General features: G+C 39.8%; 1 protein-coding gene across 2 annotated transcripts in view; it reads right to left on the bottom strand.

Annotated features, from left to right (window-relative positions):
* Positions 1 to 12230: 12230 nt before the first annotated feature.
* Positions 12231 to 26263, bottom strand: part of phf19 (PHD finger protein 19) — a 53393-nt gene continuing 39360 nt past the window's right edge. For both annotated transcript variants that reach the window (XM_062998484.1, XM_062998483.1), the window contains exon 15: positions 12231 to 12640. In XM_062998484.1, coding sequence (XP_062854554.1) covers positions 12307 to 12640 — 334 coding nt within the window. In that variant the 3' untranslated portion in view covers positions 12231 to 12306. The remainder of the gene's footprint in view (positions 12641 to 26263) is intronic.

The raw sequence follows: 26263 nt of genomic DNA, 5'->3' as shown, positions 1-26263 counted from the left end.
ACCTATGATGAAAATTACAGACCTCTCTCATCTTTCTAAGTAGGAGAACTTGCACAATCAGTGGCTGACTAAATACTTTTTGACCCCACTGTATAGGTTTTTAACATCACATATTCATTAATTTGTAACCACTCATTTGATCTGCTCCAGGGCACCATATAAAGACTGATTGATTTTGCTTTCTGATTTTAGCATTGCAAAAAAATAAAAGATGTAGGAACAGACACTACACAAAACACTGGTCTTCAAGTGACATTTTAAACCACCAAATAATCAAAGTTGATGTATGTATGTTTTTAAATCCCAAATCAAAGTTAATATTTAATTTAAAGAGCCTCTCAGACTGGGCTGTTGGGGGAAAAAAAGGAATACCTACCAATCACCTTCATTCAGCCTTGGAAGTGACAGCGGGTCATGACTCTTCTGGTACAGGAGTCTCTTATTTCCTCTGTCCAGCTTGCTGACAGTTTTTTGTAGATTGGATACCGGGGCTTCTGTTTAAGCAGGTCAGATACTACATAGTCCTACAGAAACAAAGCGAACAGCTGGAGCTATGCCATCCCATGCAACATGAAATTGACAGGAGAACAGTGAAGAACTGTGATACACTAAAGCTTTCTTTACTGTCAAAAAATTCCAGCCGTGCCTGTACATCTAGCTTGGATGGGTTAGTGGAGCATAAATGTATAGCAGAAATGTATAGCAGTTACAGTGACCTACCAGCACACAACCACATAATTAGATTATCAGATTAGTTCTTAAGAGAGTAACACTAGCTTTGTATTTGTCTGCTCCCTGATTTCACCCTTCTATTAATTTTAACATGTAGTTATTGCATTTACAGAGAGATTAGTTTCCCTTCATGTATTCAATACATTTACAGAAAGAGAAATTAATTTCTCATGTATTTATTACAATTCAGGACTGAACCCACTGCCTGCCAGAACCATTAGGATCTCACTCATTTACTGCACTCAAGTGCATTTGCTTCAGTTGTAATAGGCAGTCCAAATTGTAGCTTGAGCACATTTGACATTTTATCAGCTCCACTTACCATATAGAAGCACTTTGTAGTTCTACAATTACTGACTGTAGTCCATATGTTTCTCTACATACCCTTTTAGCCTTCTTTCACCCTGTTCTTCAATGGTCAGGACCCCCACAGATCCACTACAGAGTAAGTATTATTTGGGTGGTGGGTCAGTCTCAGCACTGCAGTGACACTGACACGGTGGTGGTGTTAGTGTGTGTTGTGCTGGTATGAGTAGATAAGACACAGCAGCGCTGATGGAGTTTTTAAACACCTTACTGTCACAGCTGGACTGAGAATAGTCCACCAACCAAAAATATCCAGCCAACAGCACCCCATGGGCAGCGACCTGTGACCACTGATGAAGGTCTAGAAGATGACCAACTCAAACAGCAGCAATAGATGAGCGATCGTCTCTGACTTTACATCTACAAGGTGGACCAACTAGGTAGGAGTGTCTAATAGAGTGGACAGTGAGTGGACACGGTATTTAATCTCCGTGATGAGAATCATCCACCACCTAAATAATACCTGCTCTGTGGCGGTACTGTGGGGGTCCTGACAATTAAAGAACAGGGTGAAAGCAGGCTAAAAAAATATGCAGAGAAATAGATGGACTACAGTCAGTAATTGTAGAACTACAAAGTGCTTCTATATGGTAATGTATATATCTCAGCTCATGGCACCATCTAGTGTCCACTTCTTTTAATTCATTACTTTTATACTCTCGATACCCTGTAATTTATTACAAATGTACAGGGTAAAAAAAAAAACAGAACAGACAAAGGAAACAGAAAATGTAATGTGATGTGTTGTTGATGTTGTTTGATGTATGAAATGATACACACAAAAAAAACGTAATAAAAAAAAAGCAAATAGTAAAACAATGTACAACCCCAAATCAGAAAAAGTTGGGACAGCATGGAAAATGCAAATAATAATAATAAAAAAAGACAGAGGTTCTTACATTTACTTTGACTTTTATTTGATTGCAGACAGGATGAACCTGAGATATTTCATGTTTTGTCTGCTCAAGTTCATTTCATTTATTAATAAACATACATTCCTGCATTTCAGACCTGCAACACATTCCAAAAAAAGTTGGGACAGTAAAGCATTTACCGCTTTGTAATGTCGCCATTCCTTTTCACCACACTTAAAAGACGTTTTGGCACCGAGGATACCAAGTGATTTAGTTTCAGGTTTTATTTTGTCCCATTCTTCCTGCAAACACGTCTTAAGATGTGCAACAGTACGGGGTCGTCGTTGTCTCCTTTTTTTATTGGGCACAAGTCAGGACTGCAGGCAGGCCAGTCCAGTACCCGTACCCTCTTCTTCCGCAGCCATGCTTTTGTAATGTGTGCAGCATGTGGTTTTGCATTGTCTTGTTGAAAAATGCATGAACGTCCCTGGCAAAGATGATGTCTTAAAGGCAGCATATGTTGCTCTAAGATCTCAATGTACTTTTCTGCATTAACGCTGCCATCACAGAAGTGTAAATGACCTTTGCACAAGGGCACCGACACCGCCCCGTACCATGACAGAGCCTGGCTATTGGACTTGTTGCTGATAACAGTCTGGATGGTCCTTTTCGTCTTTGGTCCGAAAAAAGACCTGGAATGCAGATTCATCTGACCACAATACACGTTTCCACTGTGTGATGGTCCATCCTAGATGCCACCGAGCCCAATGAAGTCGACGCCGCTTCTGGACATGGTTAACATAAGGCTTCTTTCTTGCACAGTAAAGTTTTAAGTGGCATTTGTGCATGTAAATCTGTATTGTAGTGCTTCACAAACATTTGCCAAAGTAATCCCTCACCCATGTGGTTATATCAGCTATTGTTGAATTGTTTAATGATGTTATGCACTGTAGAGGGAGAAACATGCAAATCCCTTCCAATCTTTCTTCGAGGTTCATTGTTTTTAAACATTTTAATCATTTTCTCACACATTTGTTGACAAACTGGAGATCCTCTGATCATCTTTGCTCATCAAAGACTCAGCCTTTCCTGGATTCTGCTTTTGTACCAAAGCATGATTACAATCACCTGTTGACATCACCTGTTTAAAATCGCATCATTATTTCATTTTTTCACCTCATTACTAGCCCTAAATTGCCCCTGTCCCAACTTTTGGAATGTGTTGCAGGCCTGAAATGCAGGAATGGATGTATATTAACAAATGAAATGAAGTTGAGTAGATAAAACATGAAATATCTTGGGTTCAAACTGTCTGCAATGAAATAAAAGTCAAAGTAAATGTAAGAAACTGGTTTTTTATGATTTGCATTTTTCATACTGTCCCAACTTTTTCTGATTTGGGGTTGTAGTTAATCCTAAACAATGTGAATAATACAGAGAAAATGCACATAAAAGTTAAGAGAAAATAATGAAGAGAAAATAAATGAGAATTACAAAAACTCAAAGCTAATAAAAAAGGTGAGGAACAGAAAAGGACAGCAAAATGGACAGGGAGCAAATAAAAAGGAGAAAGGTAAATAGTGAAAGATAAAGGGGAAAACATACAGGAGCTAAAAGAAAAGACTGGCCTGTGTAAGAAAATGGATGTGATTAAAAAAATAAATAGCAAAGGCATAAAGGGGGAAATAATAGGATGAAATGGTTTAATATGACCAGGGGGAATTTAAATATTTTATTTACAGTATTCATTTCCTTACCCTTGACAGAGGTTGAGTATAGAGAGGAGAGGAAGACAAAAAAGATGAAAACAAAAAGACGTGAGGTAAAGAAAAATGAGTTCATATATCTACAACAGTAAGAGTAAGACTAAAAATGGAAACAAAAAAATAGAGAAGGGAGAGGTGATTAAAGGCAAACATACATATAAAGAAAACAGATACAAAGAAATGTTAGAAATTAGAAAAGAATAAAATAAACAAGGAAAAGAAATGGTCATGAATGACAGTAGGGGAAATGGGTAACAAAAAGAAAAAAAAATATAACAGGATGTTTTGATCAAATGTTTTTTATTGTTTAAAACGGCAGTAGAGAGTTGATGGGACACCAGTTATTACAGATTGTAAAATCTATGTTAAACATTTAACATATCATTAATATTGACTAAACCAATTCATGTGCACAGTTCATCACAAAACTGGTACAGGACCTCACAGGAAACAGCAGACGAGCCGCAGTAAGGCGTGGATAGATATGAAACCTCAATGTTTTTGTGCTGATGTTCTGGTATTGTTTGTTAAAGTTTCTGATTGTAAACTTGCAATGCAACTGATGCTGCTTTTAATCTGCTAATCCAACAAAGTCCAATGAAAAAACAGCATGGAATATAATGAAGCACATCTTATTTGATTCGATTTCTGTTTATGCATACAGTTGAACACAAAAGTATGGACCCCCCTGGTCTATTCCGGCCATTTGCGGACTTTGATGCACATTTACTGTTTTTTTTTTGGTTTTTTTTATGAATTTTAAATTTTTCCCATTTTTCCCCCCTCAATTTTCTCCCCTAATCTAGTCATGTCTAATTACCCTGAATACTGGAAGAAGAACCCTCTATACTGGTTCGACCCTTCACCGCTGACTGAGGACGCCTCTCAACTGACATACGCCCCCTCCGGCACGTAGTCAGTACAGACTGCATTTTTGGGCACTGTGTATAGGAGGGCCACACCCCCATCAGCATTATTCCTCAGCCCTGTGCAGGCGCAATCAGTCAGCCAGCAGGGGCTGCAGTTGCACCAGTTATGAGGACCTATGATCCGACTTTTTACCCTCTAACCCTGAACAACAGCCAATCATTGTTCATGCAGCCACCCAGCCCAGTCGGAAGGCAGAGCTGAGATTCGATACGATGTATTCGAAACCCCAACTCTGGTGTGCTAGCGTACTTTACCGCTGCACCACCCGAGTGACCATTTACTGTTTATTTGCTAGATTTGGTATACCGAGGTAAAATAGAATGTGCTGTGCAAAAGATTGGCACATTTCATATTTTGTGTTGGATTTTTTCTCCCCCAATATGTTAAATTTAACAAATAAACACATGCAACCTCATATTTAGGTTTGTTTGTTGAAGAAATCCCAACCCACTTAAACCAATGACAGGTAATACTTAAATTATATAAAAAAAATGCTTTTGATAAAGAGACAATCTGTAAGGCTACCTAGTTTACCTAATGTTAAAAAGAAACCTAATATTGATTATGGTACACAAGTGTAAGTAAGATAAATAAAATAAAATTTTAAAGACAAATAAATAACAAAAAGACAAGAAATATCAAAAATTTTGGCGAGTAGGTTTGTAATGAGTCTGTAACTATGGTGATATTACGTCATCACGTCCCCACGTGTAGTATGTAGCGGTGTTGTGTGCATACTGCACACTTCTGTACTGAAAGTATGTACTTCTTTACCGGCCGAGTAGTGCATACTTCCTCCAATCTAGTGCATACTCTGTAGGTATGCGATTTCGGACGCAGCTCGTGACTTAATTGTCGCATAGACCAGACGTCACTCCCCGAGACGCAAAAATAGTAACGCACAGTAACTTGGATAAGTAATTTTAATCTGATTACTGGATTGGAAATAGTAACTCGTTGGATTACTTGTTACTGAAAAATGTAAAGTGTTACTGACATCAGTGCTAGGGACCATATTTTCTTTGGCATTAGATGTATAATTACACATGGATTATTTTTCATTGTTTAAAATGAAATGTTCTGCCGCTCAGGTGGTGCAGCGGTAAAACACACTAGCACACCAGCTGGGATTTTGAATACATCGCATCGATTCTCAGCTCTGCCATCCGGCTGGGTGGATATATGAACAACGTTTGGCTGTTGTTCATATAGGGTTAGGGAGCCATACTGGGACCTCATAACTGATGCAAATATGACCTCTGCTGACTGACTGACTGATGGCGTCTGCACAGAGTAGAGGAATAATGCTGATCAGGGTGTGGCTCTCCATGCACAGGGCTGATTCGCATATGAACTCGGCTGGTGCAGGTGAAAAAATGCAGTCGGCTACTGTTCACGTATCGGAGGGGACGTGTGTCAGTTCACTCTCCTCGATCAGGAGCGGGGGTCAGCACCAGTAGAGAGCAAGCGTAATGCAATTGGGTAAAAATTGGACACGCAAAAAATCAGGAGAAAAGGTTCTGGGGTAATTTAAAGCTCTTCATTGGAACCTGTCCATGTAGGATTATAGCATCATGTTCTACGTAATGACCCACATTAGTCAACATTAACAGCTAAGACACCACTGTGTAATCTTTTCCCAACTTGTAGTCCAACCATTTGTTGGCTAGTATTTCTTAATATTATGCAGGATAAGTTGTTAACATAATAGTGAACAGGGCTCTCAAAACAATTTACTTGAAAAATTTACATAACATTTATTGATTTCATTATGCATTCATTATTTCCCATGCGTTTAAAATGAAATGCTCAGGAATACTTTGTTGGACATATTTTGTGTCTGCAAAATTCCAAGTGTACAGTTTCAGTACCTCTGTATTGGAAAACTTTCTCTAAAATCAGAAGTAACAGCGTCTACCAACTATTACGTAAAATGATCTATGATGTCTCAGTTATGATTTAACGATTGATTTATTTGTATTAATGTTTACTGTTGGGAGATTTTTTTTATAAAATGCATAACAATTAAAAGGATGCACAAAGTGCTTTGAATAAAATGTTTTTCTTTCCTGCTCAATTATAAAATATAAGAAATCAATTAAGCAATAATTGTTTGCATAGCTAAGAACGAGTTAATAGTGCAAAAAATTACAGGGGGCTAAACCAATTATATACATGTAAATAATAAAGTATATATCTTCTTTTTAACACTGTAAAAAAAACTAGTAAAATATCATCTAATAAACTCACCTATAATACTAATATGATACACTCAGTTACAAACCAGCTTAAGATTTCCAGTCAGCTGAAAACTGGAAAAACTTGAATAGGCAACTATGAGGGGCGGTCTATAACAAAGTCATCTTTGGAAATGACAAAATATTTGGGAATAAATTTGTAAATGCTATACAAGTACATGGGGTAAAGTTTTATACTCAAATAGGTAAATACACTCACACAGTAAAATAAATTCACCACTATGTACACAGTGAAACCTCGATTTAACGGACTAAAAGGGGGGTGCACTGGTCCGTAAAATGCGATTGTCCGAAACCGAAAGGTTTTTTTTTCAGGGAGTGTGAAAATATATGAAAACACAGCACTAGGGTCCACAAAAGTCCTAAACATGCACATATTACATGTCCATAAACAGTAAAATGAACAACGGAAATAGATATGTAAATATGTCACGTAAAACCTGTAAATAAATATTAAAATTGGTCTACCGTATTACTGGGGATAATTTTCAGTTAACTTGTATGGTGGAGATGATAGTGATCTGATAGTTGGGGCTTACAGTATCTATTATTCTGAGCCTGAGGCACTGCTGGTGGCATAACTAAGCACTATAACTTGCAAAAATTGTGCATAAAACACAGAGAAAAGGCGAGAACAAAGCGAGCCTCCCAACAAAATAAAGCCTAGTCGTCGGCTAGCAAACAATTACCGCACTACTGGTCTTGGTATGCTTCTTGCGGGAATTTTAAACAATCGGACCGGACATTCGGTTTTCCAGATTTTGTCCGTTAAATCAGAAATCTGTTAAATTGAGGTCCGTTAAATCGAGGTTCCACTGTGTAAATATATGAGACCTGATAATCTCGAACATCTCAAAAAACATCTGTTGTGTAGCCTTATAGACTAAACAATGCTAAATGTTTATAACAAAACTGACAAAGATAATGCCAATAATCAGGCAGTGTCACACAACTGTGATGGGAACACAAGCGTTACATAGTTTTAAACAGTTTCTGTAGCATATAAGCAAGTTTCACAGACAAGAATTTTGACTGGCTTCCCTGCACCAAGACAGAACTAATAACTGCTTTTATTATTAATTGCTTTTTTTTATTTTTTATATTATGAATATATTTCACACATTTTCTGTGTGCTCAGGTGGCACAGTAGTAAATTACACTGGCTCACTACTGCTAGGATGCAAGGTCCAAATACCCAGCTGCCGGCCAGCTCGGTTCAGTCTCAGTGGTGCTGAAATGGCAGCTCTTAATAATTCACTGATTGACATGATCACACACTGTAACGACTACAGCACTTGAAATTAATTTACCTATTTAACTTTTCATTGATACAAGGGATCTTCAAAAAGTTTCAACACTTTTATATTTCGGTTGGAAATGATGAGGGCGAGAGGAGTTGTAATTGGTCGTGTCTGAGAGACAGAGAGAGCTTATAGTCTGGACCACTCAAAGAAGCTTTACAAGGAATAAGATTTTCATGTGATGATCAGTGGCTATGCGCTCAACCAAAAACATTTTGGTGATGGCATTAAAAGTTGGTATGACACTGGAAAAATGCATCGGAAGGTGACTAGAAAAGTGATGTCATTTGTTTTTGAAATTCTTAATAAATAGAGTTAAAAAGTGTGGAAACTTTTTTGAAGAACCCTCACATTAAGCATGTCAATTGAATTTTGACATCCCAACACATCCAACCCTACTGCTACACCACTAAAAGAAACAACAGCATTAAGTAAAGCTGTTTTATTCCCATAAACTGCTGTAATCAGTAGCCAACCTTAACCAAGCTTCTGTTTTTGAAGTACACACTTGTGATCCAGCAGCTAATTAATGCCAGTTTTTGGTGGTGTTTTAAAACAGCTGGCCATGTATTACTTATACAGTATAATTTAGTTGTATATTAATGGCCCCAACAACTGCCCTTAGACTTTTCCTCCAGTGCTGGGAAACGTGTGAACTAATGCCAGTGGTACTTGCTTATTTGCCACAGTTAAGGTGGAAAAAATCTGGAGTCTAAAAGATCACAATTTTTCAACCTCAGATAGAACTGGAACCAGTCTAAGTGCACCAACTGAAACTAATATATATAAAAAAAAAATAAAAAAAAAAGTACTACAGTCCTAACAGGTGTGGTTTATAGTGCCCTGTCAAGAGAACACTGAATGCACACTTTATTCACCCAAATGGGGCAAGTGCTTGACTGAAATGTATTTCCATATAATATTAAACTCTCTTACAAACTACAATTGCACTAGAAAACTAGAGCTCTGGAACTGAATCGACTACAAATGACCATAGAAAAAAAGAAATGAAAAACAAAGATTTAACAATGTGACATTCTGTAATGATAAGTTGTTCTTCAGTCTTTGTCATGGCAAGTTACAGTACTGCACAGTCTCCAGTTACAAAATGCATTGGTGTTCCAACATTAACTGTAATCTTAAAGTAATCGTTTATTCAATACACACTTGGTGTAGGAACTTCGGTTCTTTAGTTTTGCACTGGACATATAGCTAGTTTAGCATGGTACAAACCACATGACATGGTTGCTCAGAAAATAACAGCATTTATACACAAACGGTTCATAAACTGCTTTAACCATGTAACATATGGTTCTCCGTTTACATTTTTGGATTACAATACATTATGTATCTAAAACTACATAAGGCACTCGATTCAAAACAGCTTATATAAAGTTTACCTTGTAGCTTGTAGAAATGAGACATTATTTTTTTTTAAGTTAATCTAGTATTTGGGCACCCATTTGGCACAGCATGATATTCCGCTAGCACACCAGCATCGAGATTCTGAACTCCTCGGTTCACCGGTCGGCTGGGCGCCATCTAGTGGACATAATTGGCAGTGCCTGCAGCAGACACGGTTCTATGTGGGTGGGGTCTTCAAACGCTGTGTAAGGACTGACTGCTCGACCTCAATCAGGGATCCCCCAGCAGCTGAAGATAAATTGACTACACTAAATTGGAAGAAAATGCATAAATAAAATAGAAAAAATCTAGTATTTGAACATTGATTGCATGCATCATTTGCATATTTTTATAGTGACTTCAAATCTGTAAGTATGTTTTCTTCAATTATCTGTAGTCAATCTGACTAATATTTTCATTCAGTACACTGCAAAGTAAGTGCTTTCTCAATGGCAGTAATAGCTCAGTAAGCCCAGTTAAGGTACTGAACTAGTAATCAGAAGCTTGCCTTCTCAAGCCCCATCACTGCCAAGTTGCCACTGTTGAACCCCTGAGCAAGGCCCTTAACCTTCAATTGCTCAAAACTGTGTTCAGTCATAATTTCCGTCACTCTGGATAAAAGCGTCTGCTAAATGCTGAAAATGTAAATGTACATTTCTGGATAACAATGTATAAAATTAAAGCACTGACCCTTAAACACAGGTCAGCACTGTGTAACATATTTGAACTTTATGAAAAATTCCACCTAGAAGCCGCTCAGGTGGCGCGGCAGCCAAACACGCTAGCACACCAGAGCTAGGATTTCGAACACATCGTTTCAAATCTCAGTTCTGCCATCCGGCTGGGCTGGGTACCTACATGAATGACGATTGGCTTGTTGATGCAACTACGACCTCTGCTGGCTGATTGATGGCGCCTGCACAAAGTCGAGGAATAATGCGTGGACCAGGGTGTGGCTCTCCATGCACAAAGCTGATCTGCATATGAACTCGCCTTGTGCAGGTGAAAAGATGCGGTCAGTACTGCACACGTGTCGGAGGGGGCGCGTGTCAGTTGCGGCACTCATCAGTCAGAGGTGGAGGGTAGTGTCAGTAGAGGGGAAGCGTAATGCAATCAGGGTAATTGGATACGACTAGATTAAGGAGAAAAATTGGATTGTAATTGTAATTTGATTGTAACTGTAATTGAAACAAATGTCATTTTACATTTAAAAGATAAAAGCTGTCATTTAAGTTTGCATCTCTTTTTGCTATGTCCCCTGCTTCATTATTAAATAGAAAGAACAACTGAATCAACTGAAACAGAAGTGTGCAACATGCAGTATTGTTTAAAATAGATAACGCTTATTTACTCATGTTACACATCGAATACATTTACTGACTGATTGGCATTTGGCAGACTCTTTTATCCAAAGTGACTTACAATTGTAAACAAATACATTCCAAGCAATGGAGTGAATAAACACATTCAGAGCAATTGAGGATTAAGGGCCTTGCTCAACTTGTCAGTAGTGGGGCTTAAACCAGCAAGCTTTAAATTACCATTCCAGTGCTTTAATCACTGACAACTGTCCGAGTCTCAGGATAGCACATGGTGAGGTGCTGCAGTGGAAAAAACTCTGCAAACAAGCAATTGAGGAGACACTGGTTGGAAATCAATTTTTCCACTTATGCACTTTGAGACGATGCTCAATACTGACAGCAGGTCATACCTACTGAGGGCTATTAATCATGCATTCATTCATACATACATGAATAATTATTGACTACACTGATGCTCATGTACAGTAGCTATTTTTATGCTTTCCTTACTTTTGTCAGTAATAGTCACGTGGCTTGTAGTTTTAGTGCTGAAGAAGCAAATTCAGCAATTACGAATATTGTCTTGACTGGAAAAGTACACCGATCGGCCATAACATTAAAACCACCTCCTGGTTTCTACACACACTGTACACTTTGTAGTTCTACAATTAGACTGTAGTCCATCTGTTTCTCTACATACCTTTTTAGCCTGCTTTCACCCTGTTCTTCAAGGGTCAGGACCCCCACAGGACCACTAAAGAGCAGGTATTATTTAGGTGGTGGATCATTCTCAGCACTGCAGTGACACTGACATGGTGGTGGTGTGTTAGTGTGTGTTGTGCTGGTATGAGTGGATCAGACACAGCAGCAGTGCTGGAGTTTTTTAAATACCGTGTCCACACACTGTCCACTCTATTAGACACTCTTACCTAGATGATCCACTTTGTAGATGTAAAGTCAGAGACGATCGCTCATCTATTGCTGCTGTTTGAGTTGGTCATCTTCTAGATCTTCATCAGCTTGAGTGCTGTTGGCAGGATATTTTTAATAATACCTGCTCTGTGGGGGTCCTGACCATTGAAGAACAGGGTAAAACCAGGCTAAAAAGTATGTAGAGCAACAGACGGACTACAGTCAGTAATTGTAGAACTTCAAAGTGCTTCTTTATGGTAAGTGCAAGCTGATAAAATGGACAGTGAGTATAAAAACAAGGAGGTGGTCATAATGTTATGCCTGATGTATTTTATATAAAATTATATATATGTTTAAATATATTATGTATTGTTAAAGTAAAATAATTAAGCAGACCTGTTTCACATAATTTGTACACCCTGGACAGACTGTGCATTACTGTTACTCTCCAAGCCTGGAACTGAAGAACCCTCTGTGAGCACTCAGTAGGGTGTGGTGCCTTCCCACTCCACCAGGTACTGCACCTTGCCCTCTGGCGTAACCCTGCGAGCCAGGACCTGATACTTTTCGCCACACGTGAGCCTCCCTGCCGCACCGAAGTAGCTGGTGATGGATGATTTGAGGTGTGAGAGGGATGCGTCGTCTTCACTCAGGCTCTCGAAGGTGTGGCTGTCGATGGCACTCTCCATAACGCCCCCAGACTCGGTCACTGGCGTACCAACCGGGCTCAGCTCGTTCTCTAATGCTTCCCGCTTACTGGCCAACGAGCTGTAGTTGGACGAGGGAAGCTTCCTCTTGCGACTGCCCACATTTTTCCTGAGCACACAGAAAGCAGGTCAAGGGATTAAGTAAAACAGCAGTTTTGCACAGCAGATGTGTTTAAATCAGACAGGATGTGGTATGCATTTACATTTTTGTCAAGGGTAGAACTAAATTAGCACTTTTTAAAGTATATTTTTATTAATTAGGATGTTAACGTCATGTTCTACACACTTTGGTTACATTCATGACAGGACAGGTAGTTACTGGTTACACGAGATTCATCAGTTTAAGTTTTAATGCATTTTCTCCCCATTTTCCTCCCAATTTGGCACACTTAACTTGTCTCCCGCTGCTGAAGGATACCTGATTGCATCCAAGGAGAGCACGTCACTGTACACTCCTCTGCTGTAAGCACTGCCAATTAAGCCCGCCAGATGGTGCCCAGTCGACCGGTGGCAACGCCGAAATTCAAACCGAGGAGTTCAGAATCTCTGTGCTGATGTGCCAACGGAATATCCCGCTGTGCCACCTGGGTGCCTAGTTGAAGATTTTTAATGTCAAACACAGTCATGGGCAATTTTGTATCTCCAGTTCACCTCACTTGCATGTCTTTGGACTGTGGAAGGAAACCGGAGATCCTGGAGGAAACCCACACAGACACGGGGAGAACATGCAAACTCCACACAGAAAGGACCCGGGCCGCTCCACCTGGGAATAGAACCCAGGACCTTCTTGCTGTGAGGTGACAGTGCTACCCACAAAGCCACAGTGCGACTCTTTTAAAGAGTAACCAATTTATTTGGGCTTGAGAAAAGCAGTGTCTAGGGCTGGGCGGTATAGCCAAGATTTTGTAAGATTTTCAGTTTTATGCTGTATCACTGTATTAATTTTTAATTTCTTTTTTGAATGACTGGGGTCTGTGGCTTATTCTACTGTCAACTGTACATAAACTATTAGTTTAATTTGATCACATATATAATACAAGTTTTGAGTACTGTACGGTTTGCTTGCTTGTAAACTATTTTTATTGTGCAAACTGCAGCGTAGTGAAAACAGAAGTTTGATAACAAAAACTAACATTTTAATATTTAGTATTAGGCAATTCCCTCAGTTCTAACTTTAACACACGCACACACGCACACACACACACACACACACACACACCTCGTTTGTCATTTAACTCCACCACCACTAATAAAGTTCACAGTTTACAGTAATGCTGAGGTATGAATCCAACTTCACCACAAGTCTGGTGTAAAAGGGCGCTCAGGTAGCACAGTGGTAAAACACGCTAGCACACCAGAGCTAAAATCTCAAACTCGTCGATTTGAATCTCAGCTCTGCCATCCGGCAGGCTGGATGCCTACACAAACAATGATTGCCTGATTGATGGTGCCTGCACAGAGACGAGGAACAATGAGGATCAGGGTGTGACTCTCCGTACACAAAGCTGATTCACATATGAACTCGCTTCATGCAGGTGAAAAGTTGCCGGCTGCTGCACATGTGTTGGAGTGGGCGTGTGTTAGTCATAGCTCTCCAGAGTCAGAGTGGAGATCAATATCAGTAAAGATTTTTGTTTGATTGATTTTTATAACGCCTTGTTTAGTCTGGTGAGTTATTTTCAAAGCAGGACCAGTTTTTCATATGAAATCTTGGTATTAATTCAGTGACCTATTGGGTTTATAAGCAAGTCTTCAAGTTTGTATTTGTAAAAAAGTTTATCATCATGTTTGCATCGTTTCTGGTGAAGATATTGCTTATTGAGTCCGTCCATTCCTAGTCTCTCTCTTTCTCTGCTGTATTTAACACATTCTGTCAAAATTTGTTTTATAGTAATTGTAGATTGGCAAATGTTGCATATGGGGGCCTACTCTCCCCTTATCAGATAGGAATGTGTAAGTTGAGTGTGTCCGATACGGCATCTTGTATATAACGTTTGTTCTGTACGTTTTTCCAGAAGGGTAGTTTGCTTAAAATTTCATGCAGTTTATTGTTGGCTAGCGAGTTCCATTCTGATTGCCACTGGTTTTGTATGTATGCTGTTATTAAAATGAAGACATCAGTAGAGAGGAATTGTAATGCAATCAGGTAATTGGATATGACTAACTAGATTGAACGGAAAAAAAAAGTCTGGTGTAAAAAAGTGGGTTGCTTCTGTGTTGGTGTTATATTAAAAACTTCATTGTATAAATCATTGCTCTAAAACCTTCCTTTCTATAAATGAATCATGTCTTTGCGTAGGTGGATATGTTATGTGCACAGACACTGCTCATCTCTTGGTTCTTTTGGAGCATCTCTGGTCTTCCTTTCTCTTCAGACTCCATATGTTCTGGGTTTTTTCCTGTTCTATCTACCTTATCGACAAAGCCTCTCTTGTATGTTAAGACTGTTATATTCTAACCTAATTCTACCTGGTAAAGCAGTGAGCTGTACTTAATCTGCAGTGCTCTGTAACGATTTTAGCGGCAAACACTGTTATGATTTGCTGCCTATTGAAGCCTACATCTGTTGTATTAATTATGCTATGATATGGCTGTATATGAAAAATCCATACTGTACAGGGATTCAAATTCAATACACCGAATGAACTGTCAAACCGCCCAGCACTTTACTTTAAACACAGAACTCTAAATGTGCTGGTCAAGCACTGTTTGCGCAGTGCTGAGAATCAAAGCCAAATCGAAAAAAGCCATTTTATATCAGCAACTTACGTTCACAATGCAAAACCTGCTACACAACCATGGCTGTTGTAAAAACATGTAAGACTGTGTGCAAAAGCAGAGTCAAAGAAACCTGGGTATTGTGTCTATATAGCAATGAGGTCTTATTAACCCCTGGTCAGTGAAGCCTGTAGTGCATTTTTTTTTTTTTTTATATATGTATTTACATTTGTAGTGAAATGTTTCTCAAGTAAGACAGATTCAATTCTGACTGCTATGTCATGCATTAGCTCATAAACACTTGACCAACCTTCTGTGTAGTACATTGTTTTTACTCAAAATAAACTTTCGATATGCTAAAATGGGAGGGTTACAGACACCCGGGTGGTGCAGTGGTAAAGTACATAAGCCCACTATCACAGAGCGGAGGATCTGGGGTTTAAGTCTTAGCTGTGCTATCAGCCTGGTTGAAGGTGAGATGGCCAAAACAGCCTAGCCATTGGGAGTCTGCGTCAGAAATCCCAAACTTAAACGGTACATACTAAATTCGAGACAGTGCGCACTGCTCAGCCTGTAAAGCAGTAAGCTTTTTCAGTACGCAAGTGTGCAGTATGCACGCAACTCGGACGTACTCACTTATGTTGCCAGCCATTTAGACATTAATGGCTGTGTGTTGAGTTATTTTCAAAAGACAGTAAATCTACACTGCTATACAAGCTGTACACTGACTACTCTAAGTTATATCCAAGTTTCATTTCTATAGTGTTGTCCCATGAAAAGATATAATAAAATATTTGTGAGGGGTGTACTCACTTTTGTGATACACTGTGTGCAGCCCTAAATAACATTATGAGTAGCTACAATCAACATTTTTAACGTTTGTCTTAGTCCACTTTCCGCCATCTTTCTTCTTTACTGCAATGCCTTTGCTGCTCCAGTTGAATTATGGGATAGATTATCGGACTGCAAGTGTGCTAGGTTTGCATACTCAAAAGTGCAGTAGGTCACCCAGGTACTTTTCGCATACTACCTAATGGATACTAAAGCAATAAGCCACGAGAGACCGTGCGTTACTGCGATTTTATCACGGGGAAGGATGTTTTAAGAGTGTGCCATGTTGCAAGGCAACATGAGGGCGAACATTACGTTCGCAATAAACATTCCTCTACAAACAGTATTACACTATTTCTTGGACGAAACACCTGCTTAATGATTAGGATTAGTTTTTATATTAATCTGGACACTTCCATGTACAGTACATGACTTAAGAGTGTTCAACCAAGTTTGTACTTTTTCTTTTCAGTGGCGTATTAATATGGAATGATGTGATGTGGTCATAGGTGTGCGTATATAGGGGGTTATACAACAGTTAGTTCCGACCTTACAATCTGATTGGTTGAGAAGCGTTCTAACCGTGCTGATATTCGTGATAACAGCACGGCCTTTTCCCACCACAACTGTATTACTCCGATGACGCATTGCCAGTGACGACAAGCTTCATGCACACAAACGCGCACACAGGTGACAGACTTTATTCCCGATCGCGTTTTAAATCCGTTATCTGATATACAATCTAGCGCACTGTGTAAATAACATAAATCAATTGTCTAACATATTGTCTAGTGCACTATGTAGTGAACATGAATGCGTTATCTGATATACAATCTAGCGCACTGTGTAAATAACATAAATCAATTGTCTAACATATTGTCTAGTGCACTATGTAGTGAACATGAATGCGTTATCTGATATACAATCTAGCGCACTGTGTAAATAACATAAATCAATTGTCTAACATATTGTCTAGTGCACTATGTAGTGAACATGAATGCGTTATCTGATATACAATCTAGCGCACTGTGTAAATAACAAATCAATTGTCTAATTCACTATCTAGTGCACTATGTAGGGAACATAAATCCGTGATCTGATAAACAATCTAGTGCACTATGTAGGGAACATTAATGTGTTTGTTACGCGAACAGTTAGCTTAGTAGCTCAGTTAGCAGTTCCTAAAAGTTCTGTTATCACCCATATCCTTTGGTGTGTGCAAGAGGTTTTTTATTTCTTTTTTTTTCCCTTCGGAGGTTCTTGCCTTTTTCTTCTTGTTCTTCTTACCTTCCTGAAATTAGTTTTTACAACTTGGAATTTGCTTTGTAGTGTTAAACTATATGCCTTTTTTTAGCCTACTGTGTTAAGGCAGGGTAGGGAATTTTCATAGCAGCAACTCATTCGTTGTGGAACTACTACTGGCGGAAGGTATTGTCAATATTAAAGCATATTCAATATGAAATTCAGGGCTTCTTTGATTTATTTTCTTTCTTTATTTTGTAAAAACTGTTGAATAAAAGTAATAGAACACTTGAGGTCGTGTGTTATCGCGAATAACATCACAGCTCGTGCCTGCGACCAAATCACAGCCGTGATGTTATTCGCGATAACACACTCCCTCTCGTGTTCTATTGCTTAATTTTACAACGGCTTCGAACGCGGCTCAGCCAATCAGATTTTAGGACCGGAACTATCCATTTTATAACAGGTATTCGGACACACTACCTGCTCTCACAGACGGTTCAGTATGGAAGTATGTGATTTCGGATGCAGTCCCAGTGTCATTTCCCCGATAATTGGGGGGAAAAAAACGAATAATAATAAGAAATAGGAGGGTTGTGTCAGAAGGGCAATGGGCGTAAAAACACAACCAAAATATTAGCAGCAGTTAATAAAAAAGATCAGAGGGTAACAGTGTACCTAGCAGAGCAAACATGTCTCAATTCTGAAAACAAAACAAATTATAAACAGACAATTAAAGCAGGTAAATTACAAGTTGATTGGGGTGCTTGAGTGGCACAGTGATTTAATAAGCTACCCCACCGCAGTCTCAAGGGCAATATGAATGCAATTGGCTAGGGCGAAGGGCAAGGGCGAGGGCGAGGAAAAGCATGTTTGCTGGTTACCTTATTGCTTAATCTGTCTGTTACAGCTCTCTGCGGAACTGGCTATGTCTAAACAGACACAGCCCCTTTAAAAAAAATTGCACATAGTACTTTGTTCAGGGAAGAAAAAAAAACAAAACAGCTGGGAATACTAAACTGAGCTCAGTTGTTAGACATACACTGATCAGCCATAACATTAAAACCACCTCCTTGTTTCTACACACACTGTCCATTTTATCAGCTCCACTTACCATATAGAAGCACTTTGTAGTTCTACAATTACTGACTGTAGTCCATCTGTTTCTCTGCATGCTTTGTTAGCCCCCTTTCATGCTGTTCTTTAATGGTCAGGACCACCACAGAGTAGGTATTATTTGGGTGGTGGATCATTCTCAGCACTGCAGTGATAATGACATGGTGGTGGTGTGTTAGTGTGTGTTATGCGGGTATGAGTGGATCAGACACAGCAGTGCTGCTGGAGTTTTTAAATACCGTGTCCACTCACTGTCCACTCCTACCTAGTTGGTCCACCTGGTAGATGTAAAGTCCATCAGCACTGCTGTCTGATCCACTCATACCAGCACAACACACACAAACACAAACACACCACCACCATGTCAGTGTCACTGCAGGACTGAGAATGATCCACCACCCAAATAATACCTACTCTGTGGTGGTCCTGACCATTGAAGAACAGCATGAAAAAGGGATAACAAAGCATGCAGAGAAACAGATGGACTACAGTCAGTAATTGTAGAACTACAAAGTGCTTCAATATGGTAAGTGGATGATCAGTATATATCTCAAAATACACTGGATGGGAATTGAGAAGCAGCAATGGATATTCAATTTAATCAAAATATAATAGCTTTTATTTGTGTCTGTCAATCACACTACTGTACAGTAACCACGGAAACACCCATCATTATAAACTGAATCCTAACAGACCCCTAAGACAAAACGTATAAGTCTCAAAATCAGTTGTGCTTCCATCTTCTACCACCAGATGTAACTCAAGTGCTGTAAAAAGCTCTTCATTTCTATCCTTGGTGGGAACATCAAGCTCTGTGGGTGTGTTACGCCACATGAAGGTCACACTACAGACGGACTTCCCCTAGTGTCTTTGCCCCCCTTAATAAATCTTTTTGGTAGTTTCCAATTTTGCATAGTGCAGTTGCAGACTGAGATAAGAGCGCACAGCAGGATGGCGCACGTTGCGACGTTAAAACCTCATACTGAGCCGCTGGGTTCGAGAATGATTAGAGCTGCTAAAACAGGAACTAGAGGCTGCAGCTTTAACAGATGAAAGCGGCTCGTGGGAAGCCGATACACATAAGTGGTGTGTTTGATGTATCCCACAGTGAAAACGCACAGCGGGGGACGGCCTGGGGACAAGAGCCGGGATTGGATGTTTTTAGCCACACACATTTACATTCGCAAAATTTAGCATACTCTTTAATCCAAAGCCACTTACAACTGAACGAATACAGTGCGAGAAATTGATGGCTAAGGGCCTTGCACAGGGGCCTAATAACTGCAACTTGGCGGTAATGGATCTAAACCTTGACCTTCTGACCGCTAGTTTAATACATTAACCTAAGCTACACACAAACAGGGGCGGCACGGTGGCTCGGTGGGTAGCACTGTCGCCTCACAGCAAGAAGGTCCTGGGTTCGATCCACAGACGGGGCGGTCCGGGTCCTTTCTGTGCAGAGTTTGCATGTTCTCCCCATGTCTGTGTGGGTTTCCTCCGGGAGCTCCGGTTTCCTCCCACAGTCCAAAAACATGCAGTCAGGTTAATTGGAGACGGTGAATGGGTGTGTGTATGTGTGTGTGTCTGCCCAGCGATGGATTGGCACCTCGTCCAGGGTGTTACTGTGTGCCTTGCGCCCATTGAAAAGCTGGAACAGGCTCCAGCAACCCCCCCCCCCCCGACCCCCCCCCGACCCTAATTGGATAGGCGGTTAAGACAGTCAGTGAGTGAGTGAGTACACCCAAACACACTAATGTTTGTATGATGCTCGACCAAACAAGCACAGCTGGGGGATTCAAACCCTGAAGTCCAGAGGTAGTAGGTCAGCTGTAATAAATTAAGTTTACAATTACTTATTAGCCCTCCCATTTATCACTTGAACACGACCCCCATAGGACCCCCAATGGCCCTATGTTTGGGTGTTTTTAGTACTGCAATGCTACTAATATCTTAGTAACATAGCTGTGTGTTCTGGTATAAGTGTAGCAGGTGCAGCAGTGTTGTTCTGATTTTTATACAGTGGACTTTCTGATCACATGATTCTATTTTTTTCTATTTTTGGTGGGAGCAATATTCTCCTCCAGCACTGCCACGGAGATGATTAACACTACAATGACACTAACATGATAATTAAGTGGTTGTGTGTGTTTAGGTGAAATGGTTGTTGGGATTTTTAATCATGGTCCATGACACAAACAGCATCTGGTCAATGGGGGTCATTTAGGGGTCCCTTTCCAAATTGTAAATGAGGTACAGGAGGGTGACAAAGTATACAGAGCAACATATGGGCTAGAGACATTAAGCACATCTGTATGGTAAGTATAGCATGTAAAGATAATCAATGTACGCAACAAAAAGACGTACCTAATGAAGTGCTCAGCAAGTGTATTTAGAGGTAAAATATTAAACTACTATAATATGTAATTTAACTATTATTTTTACTGATCGCTTCATCATGATTAGGGTCGCAGTGAGCCTGCTCCCTGAAAAGAGTGCCAATCCATCACGAGACCACACACACATCTGTTTACTCACACCGGCACTATAAAGCAGCCAGTTAATTTTAGTTGATGTAAGGCTTGTCAATTATTAACCATTGATTAAGTCATTGTTCAATTAATGTTGTTGATTAAGAATCATCTATTAAATTCATTTCCAACAGCTGGCATCAATGAGGGCGCAGCTACAGTCAACACTGGAAAAAAAGGGGCGATGATAAAACACCCCCCAACTCACCTTTAAAAGAAGGTTAAAAAAAGTGAAAAGAAATTGGCAAAATTTGCAGTGAATGTAATTAAGAGTGAGATTTTGTGAAGCACAGTAAACATGTACAAAGCCCATTTTTAGAAAATTTGGGACATCTTGTAAAATGTCATAAATAGAAGAATCTGTTATTTGTTCATTCTTTTGGATCTTTACTTTGTAAAGATGTACTTTGTAAATATAAACACATTTTAACTTGAATGTCTTAAAGACACTCAAAAAGTTGAAAATGGGGAAAAAAATAGTAAAAAGTTTATAGAAGTTTGATGTTACAGGGTTTTGAATCATTCCTTAATAAGCAGATGAATCGGTAACAGTTAAAGGAATCATGATTTGGTATAGAAGGAGAATTCGTCAAAGGTTCAGCCTTTACAAGCAGTGATGGTCGTGGTTCACCACTTTTCGATCTGGACAATTCTTTCATGAAGTTCAGCACACAGAACGCAAGATTGCAAATAAATTAGACCTTTCACCATCTACCATACATAATATAGTGAAAATGTTCAAGGAATCTAGAAAAATCTCAGTCTGTGCATGACCTTAGAGCCCTCAGATGGCATTGCATGATAAACCATCAAGATACTGTAATAAATATAGCCAAAATATAGTAATTTCACCAAGACAATGCCACATCTCATTCTGAACTTATTACGAGGGATATTCAAAAAGTTTCTGCACTTTTATATTTTGGTTGGAAACGGTGAGGGTGGTAGTAATTGGTCATGTCTGAGAGACAGAGAGAGCTTATAGTCCAGATTTAGCGCTATAGTGAATTTTTCCACCTTTTTGGACCATTCAAAGAAGCTTTAAGGAGAAGAAGAGTTTCATGTGATGATCTGAAAGCAGCGGTGCATCAGCGGCTACACGCTCAACCAAAAACATTTTTTACTAATGGCTTTAAAAAGTTGGTATGCCTCGGATACATCGGAAGGTGACTATGTAGAAAAGATTCGTAATTTGGCACAGCGGTAAAATACGCCAGCACACCAGAGCTGGGCTTTCAAATACATCGTATCGAATCTCAGCTCTGCCATCTGGCTGGGCGGCTATATGAACAACGTTTGGCTGTTGTTCATCCAGGGAGGGAGCTGGATAGGGACTGATGCAATTACGACCTCTGCTGGCTGATTGATGGCATCCGCACAGATTAGGGGAATAATGCGATCAGGGTGTGGCTCTCCATGCACAAAGCTGATCCGCATATGAACTCGCCTCGTGCAGGTGAAAAGATGCAGTCGGCTACTGTACACGTGTCGGAGGGGACGTGTGTCAGTTCGCTCTCCTCAATCCGGGCGGGGGTCATCACCAGTAGAGAGATAGCGTAACGCAATTTAAAAAAAAAGCATTTTAAATTTTTTTTTCTTTTTTTGAAGAACCCTTGTACAATAGCGTGGCTTAAAAGACACAGTGTGTTTGTCTGACCGGCCTGCCTGCAGTCTCATATTGAAAATGCATGGTGAATCACAAAGAGGAGAATCAGACAACGGTGACCACCTGTTGTGCAGCTGAACGCTCATATCAAGCAAGAATAGACAAATAAAAATCCTACAATGTGTCCTCAGTTCTCAAACCATTAGAAAGTGTCTGGGTAATAGGAAAGCTGTTCTAACAGTGTTAAACATGTCTGTCCTAACTCTGAGTTTGTTGCAGGCATTAAATTCTAAATGTTTTCATATCAACACAATTAGGTTAATCAATGAAAACAATGGAAATGGTTTCTACTTTTGTCTGTTGAATAAAAATTCAACAGCATTAACAAATCACAGATTCTTCCTCTTATTGCATTTTACAAAATGCCTTAGCTTTTTTGAAAATGGGGTTTGTAAGAAACCATATATTATTTAAAAGTCAACAGTACAGGACAGAGCAGTGAAGATGTAACACCTACAGCCATGAACTGAAAACACAATCATAGTCATCGGCAGCCATGGGCTAAGATTTCACCTCACAGACGGTCTAAAAACCTTCAATCTAGAGTAAAGTGCAGACACCAGGAGCAGAGTTTTCAGCCCTATGCCTACAGGTTTATAAACACAGGTAGACCTGAAAAGATCATCGCCTGCACCTTCCCTGCTGTGGCACTCCAAAGGTAGCAGCGCTGCCCTGGAGCCAGAGATGAGCAGGTTGATCTACTAGGACCTGTCACTGTAAATAATCCATAATCTGTCATCAGATTTCTCCACAGGCTGTCAGCAGCGGTTCTTCCGGCGCTAGACAAGGTGATGGACAGCTGGTGCTCGCCTCTTTGCTCCAGGGTAGCACCGAGTAGCCACGGGAGCAGTGAACTTTTCAAGTCTTTTAAAAGCCTCCTTTAAGCGTAAGGCTGAAAATCCTGGCCCGGAAGGTAGATGTTATTATGAGAATAAGCCTGGTCTGGGTTAACAGTCTGCTACACAAAAATGAAAAGAAAGACAGAGAAATGTTGAGACACTGGAGACTCAGAGTCAAAGGTGAACATTACCTTAGTGTTTCTGTATCAGTTAGAGTAAAGCAGCTTGATCTTTAGAAAGAACTGCCCAAAGGCTTCTTTCTAGCCCCAACGAGTCTTGATAGCATATATAGGTGGCCTTAAGTACTCCTCTACAACAATATTATATTAGTCAAGGGTTTATTTTAATCATTTCTTATTTATTTATTAGGATTTTAACATCATGTTTTACACACTTTGGTTACATGACAGGACAGGTAGTTACTGGTTACACAAGATTCACCAGTTCAAGTTTAATGTCAAACACAGTCATGGACAATTTTGTATCTCCAATTCACCTGACTGCATGGGTTTCCTCCCACAGTCCAAACACATGCAGACACCTGAAGAACAACTACACACAGAAAGGACCCAGATCTAAGCAGTGCTATCGACCTGGCCGGGAATCTAACACAACTGAGCACAGCTGACTGTGGTAATGCAATTGTGACACCTGCCGAATGGTCAAGGTGCCTGCACGAGTAGAGGGAAATTTACACAAGGCATAACATGACTATCTGTAGAGTCTGCCACTGGCATATAAAAAGTAGCGCCTGGTAAGTGAACGAAGGGGCCACATGCTATTCTGTTCACAAGCTTAATGTCAAACACAGTCATGAACAATTTTGTATCTTCAATTAACCTCACTTGCATGTCTTTGGAGCTCCAGGAGGAAACCCACACAGACACGGAGAGAACATGCAAACTCCACACAGAAAGGACTAAACCGCTCCACCTGGGGATCAAACCCAGGACCTTCTTCTGTGAGGCGACAGCTAACCATGGCCAGGAATCAAAGCAAGCATAACTGGCCCTGCTCTTGATATTCTTAACACATTACTCTTAAGACTGTTTATTCAGTTTGACGACTCTGTTACATTCATAAATATCAGCTAAGACAATCAATTATGTAACATCATTTACATTTCAGACTACTTGATCCAAGGGGGGTAAGTGCATGTGTGACATATACTTTATTTGTCATATATACTGTACATATACATATGTACAGTACAATGAAATTCTTTCTTTGCATATCCCAGCTTGTTTGGAAGTTGGGGTCAGAGCACAGGGTCAGCCATCGTACTGCGCCCCTGGAGCAGACATGGTTAAGGGTCTTGCTCAAGTGCCCAACAGTGGCTGCATAGCAGAGCCTGGATTTGAACCGCCAATTTTCCGGTTGATAGCCCAAAGCTCTACTCACTAGGCTACCACCATGTACACTAAACAACCAAAAAGAGCAAAAAGGCTTGACTCATATAGTGATGTCTCTATATGATGGCTCTGTTTTAAATTAAGGCATTTTCTGGCAGGATTTAAATCTAACTGTTCCACCTAAATAGAACAATCTTGAAGAGTTCTTCTAAAAGAGAAAGGCTGCAGCAAATTAATACTAATACAACACACTAATACAACACATCAACTTGTGCTAGATGGATTCCTTAACCACATTGTTCTATTCTTCAATTACAATTGTGGAGACGTGTAGAACACAAGCAAAGGAGGATTAAACTAGAACGTGTTGTGAGAAACAGAGACTTTTTCTTCTAACATACTATAAACAGAATAAGTGAATAAGTGTACATTTTTTTCATGTAGTTATTTTGGATTTTAAGCCCAACATGCAAGCAGCCCACCAACTCAATGATTTAAAACTCTAGCCCAGTGCTTTAAATCATAGCCAAACTATTTATAACCATAATCTTTCTGCTTGTTCTGGCCTACTACTCCATCTGGCATCCCCCCAATATAAAGCCTTTAGAGCAGAGCAAAACACACCGACTCTACAGTGTTTAAACTTGTAAGAATTAATTTATTCTACTAGACTTCAGTATTTACTCACAGAATATGTATTTCATTGCACATCAGAGTGTGTTGTACAGTGGGGCCAAAAAGTATTTAGTCAGCCACTGATTGTGCAAGTTCTCCTACTTAGAAAGATGAGAGAGGTCTGTAATTTTCATCATAGGTACACTTCAACTATGAGAGACAAAATGAGAAAAAAAAATCCAGGAAATCACATTGTAGGATTTTTAAAGAATTTATTTGTAAATTATGGTGGAAAATAAGTATTTGGTCAATAACAAACAAGCAAGATTTCTGGCTCTCACAGACCTGTAACTTCTTCTTTAAGAAGCTCTTCTGTCCTCCACTCGTTACCTGTATTAATAGCACCTGTTTGACCTCGTTATCTGTATAAAAGACACCTGTCCACAGCCTCAAACAGTCAGACTCCAAACTCAACCATGGCCAAGACCAAAGAGCTGTCAAAGGACACCAGGAAGAAAATTTTAGACCTGCACCAGGCTGGGAAGAGTGAATCTACAATAGGCAAGCAGGTTGGTGTGAATAAATCAACTGTGGGAGCAATTGTAAGAAAATGGAAGACATACAAGACCATTGATAATCTTCCTTGGGGTCAAGATCTCATCCCGTGGGGTCAAAATGATCATGAGAACGGTGAGCAAAAATCCCAGAACTACACGGAGGGACCTGATGAATGACCTGCAGAGAGCTGGGACCAAAGTAACAAAGGCTACCATCAGTAACACACTACGCCGAGAGGGACTCAAATCCTGCAGTGCCAGGCGTGTC

Source organism: Trichomycterus rosablanca, chromosome 7, assembly GCF_030014385.1.
Source record: "Trichomycterus rosablanca isolate fTriRos1 chromosome 7, fTriRos1.hap1, whole genome shotgun sequence".
In the NCBI taxonomy this organism is placed as follows: Eukaryota; Metazoa; Chordata; class Actinopteri; order Siluriformes; family Trichomycteridae; genus Trichomycterus; species Trichomycterus rosablanca.
Note: the sequence above shows the minus strand (reverse complement) of the source record. Positions and strands in the feature narration are given on the sequence as shown.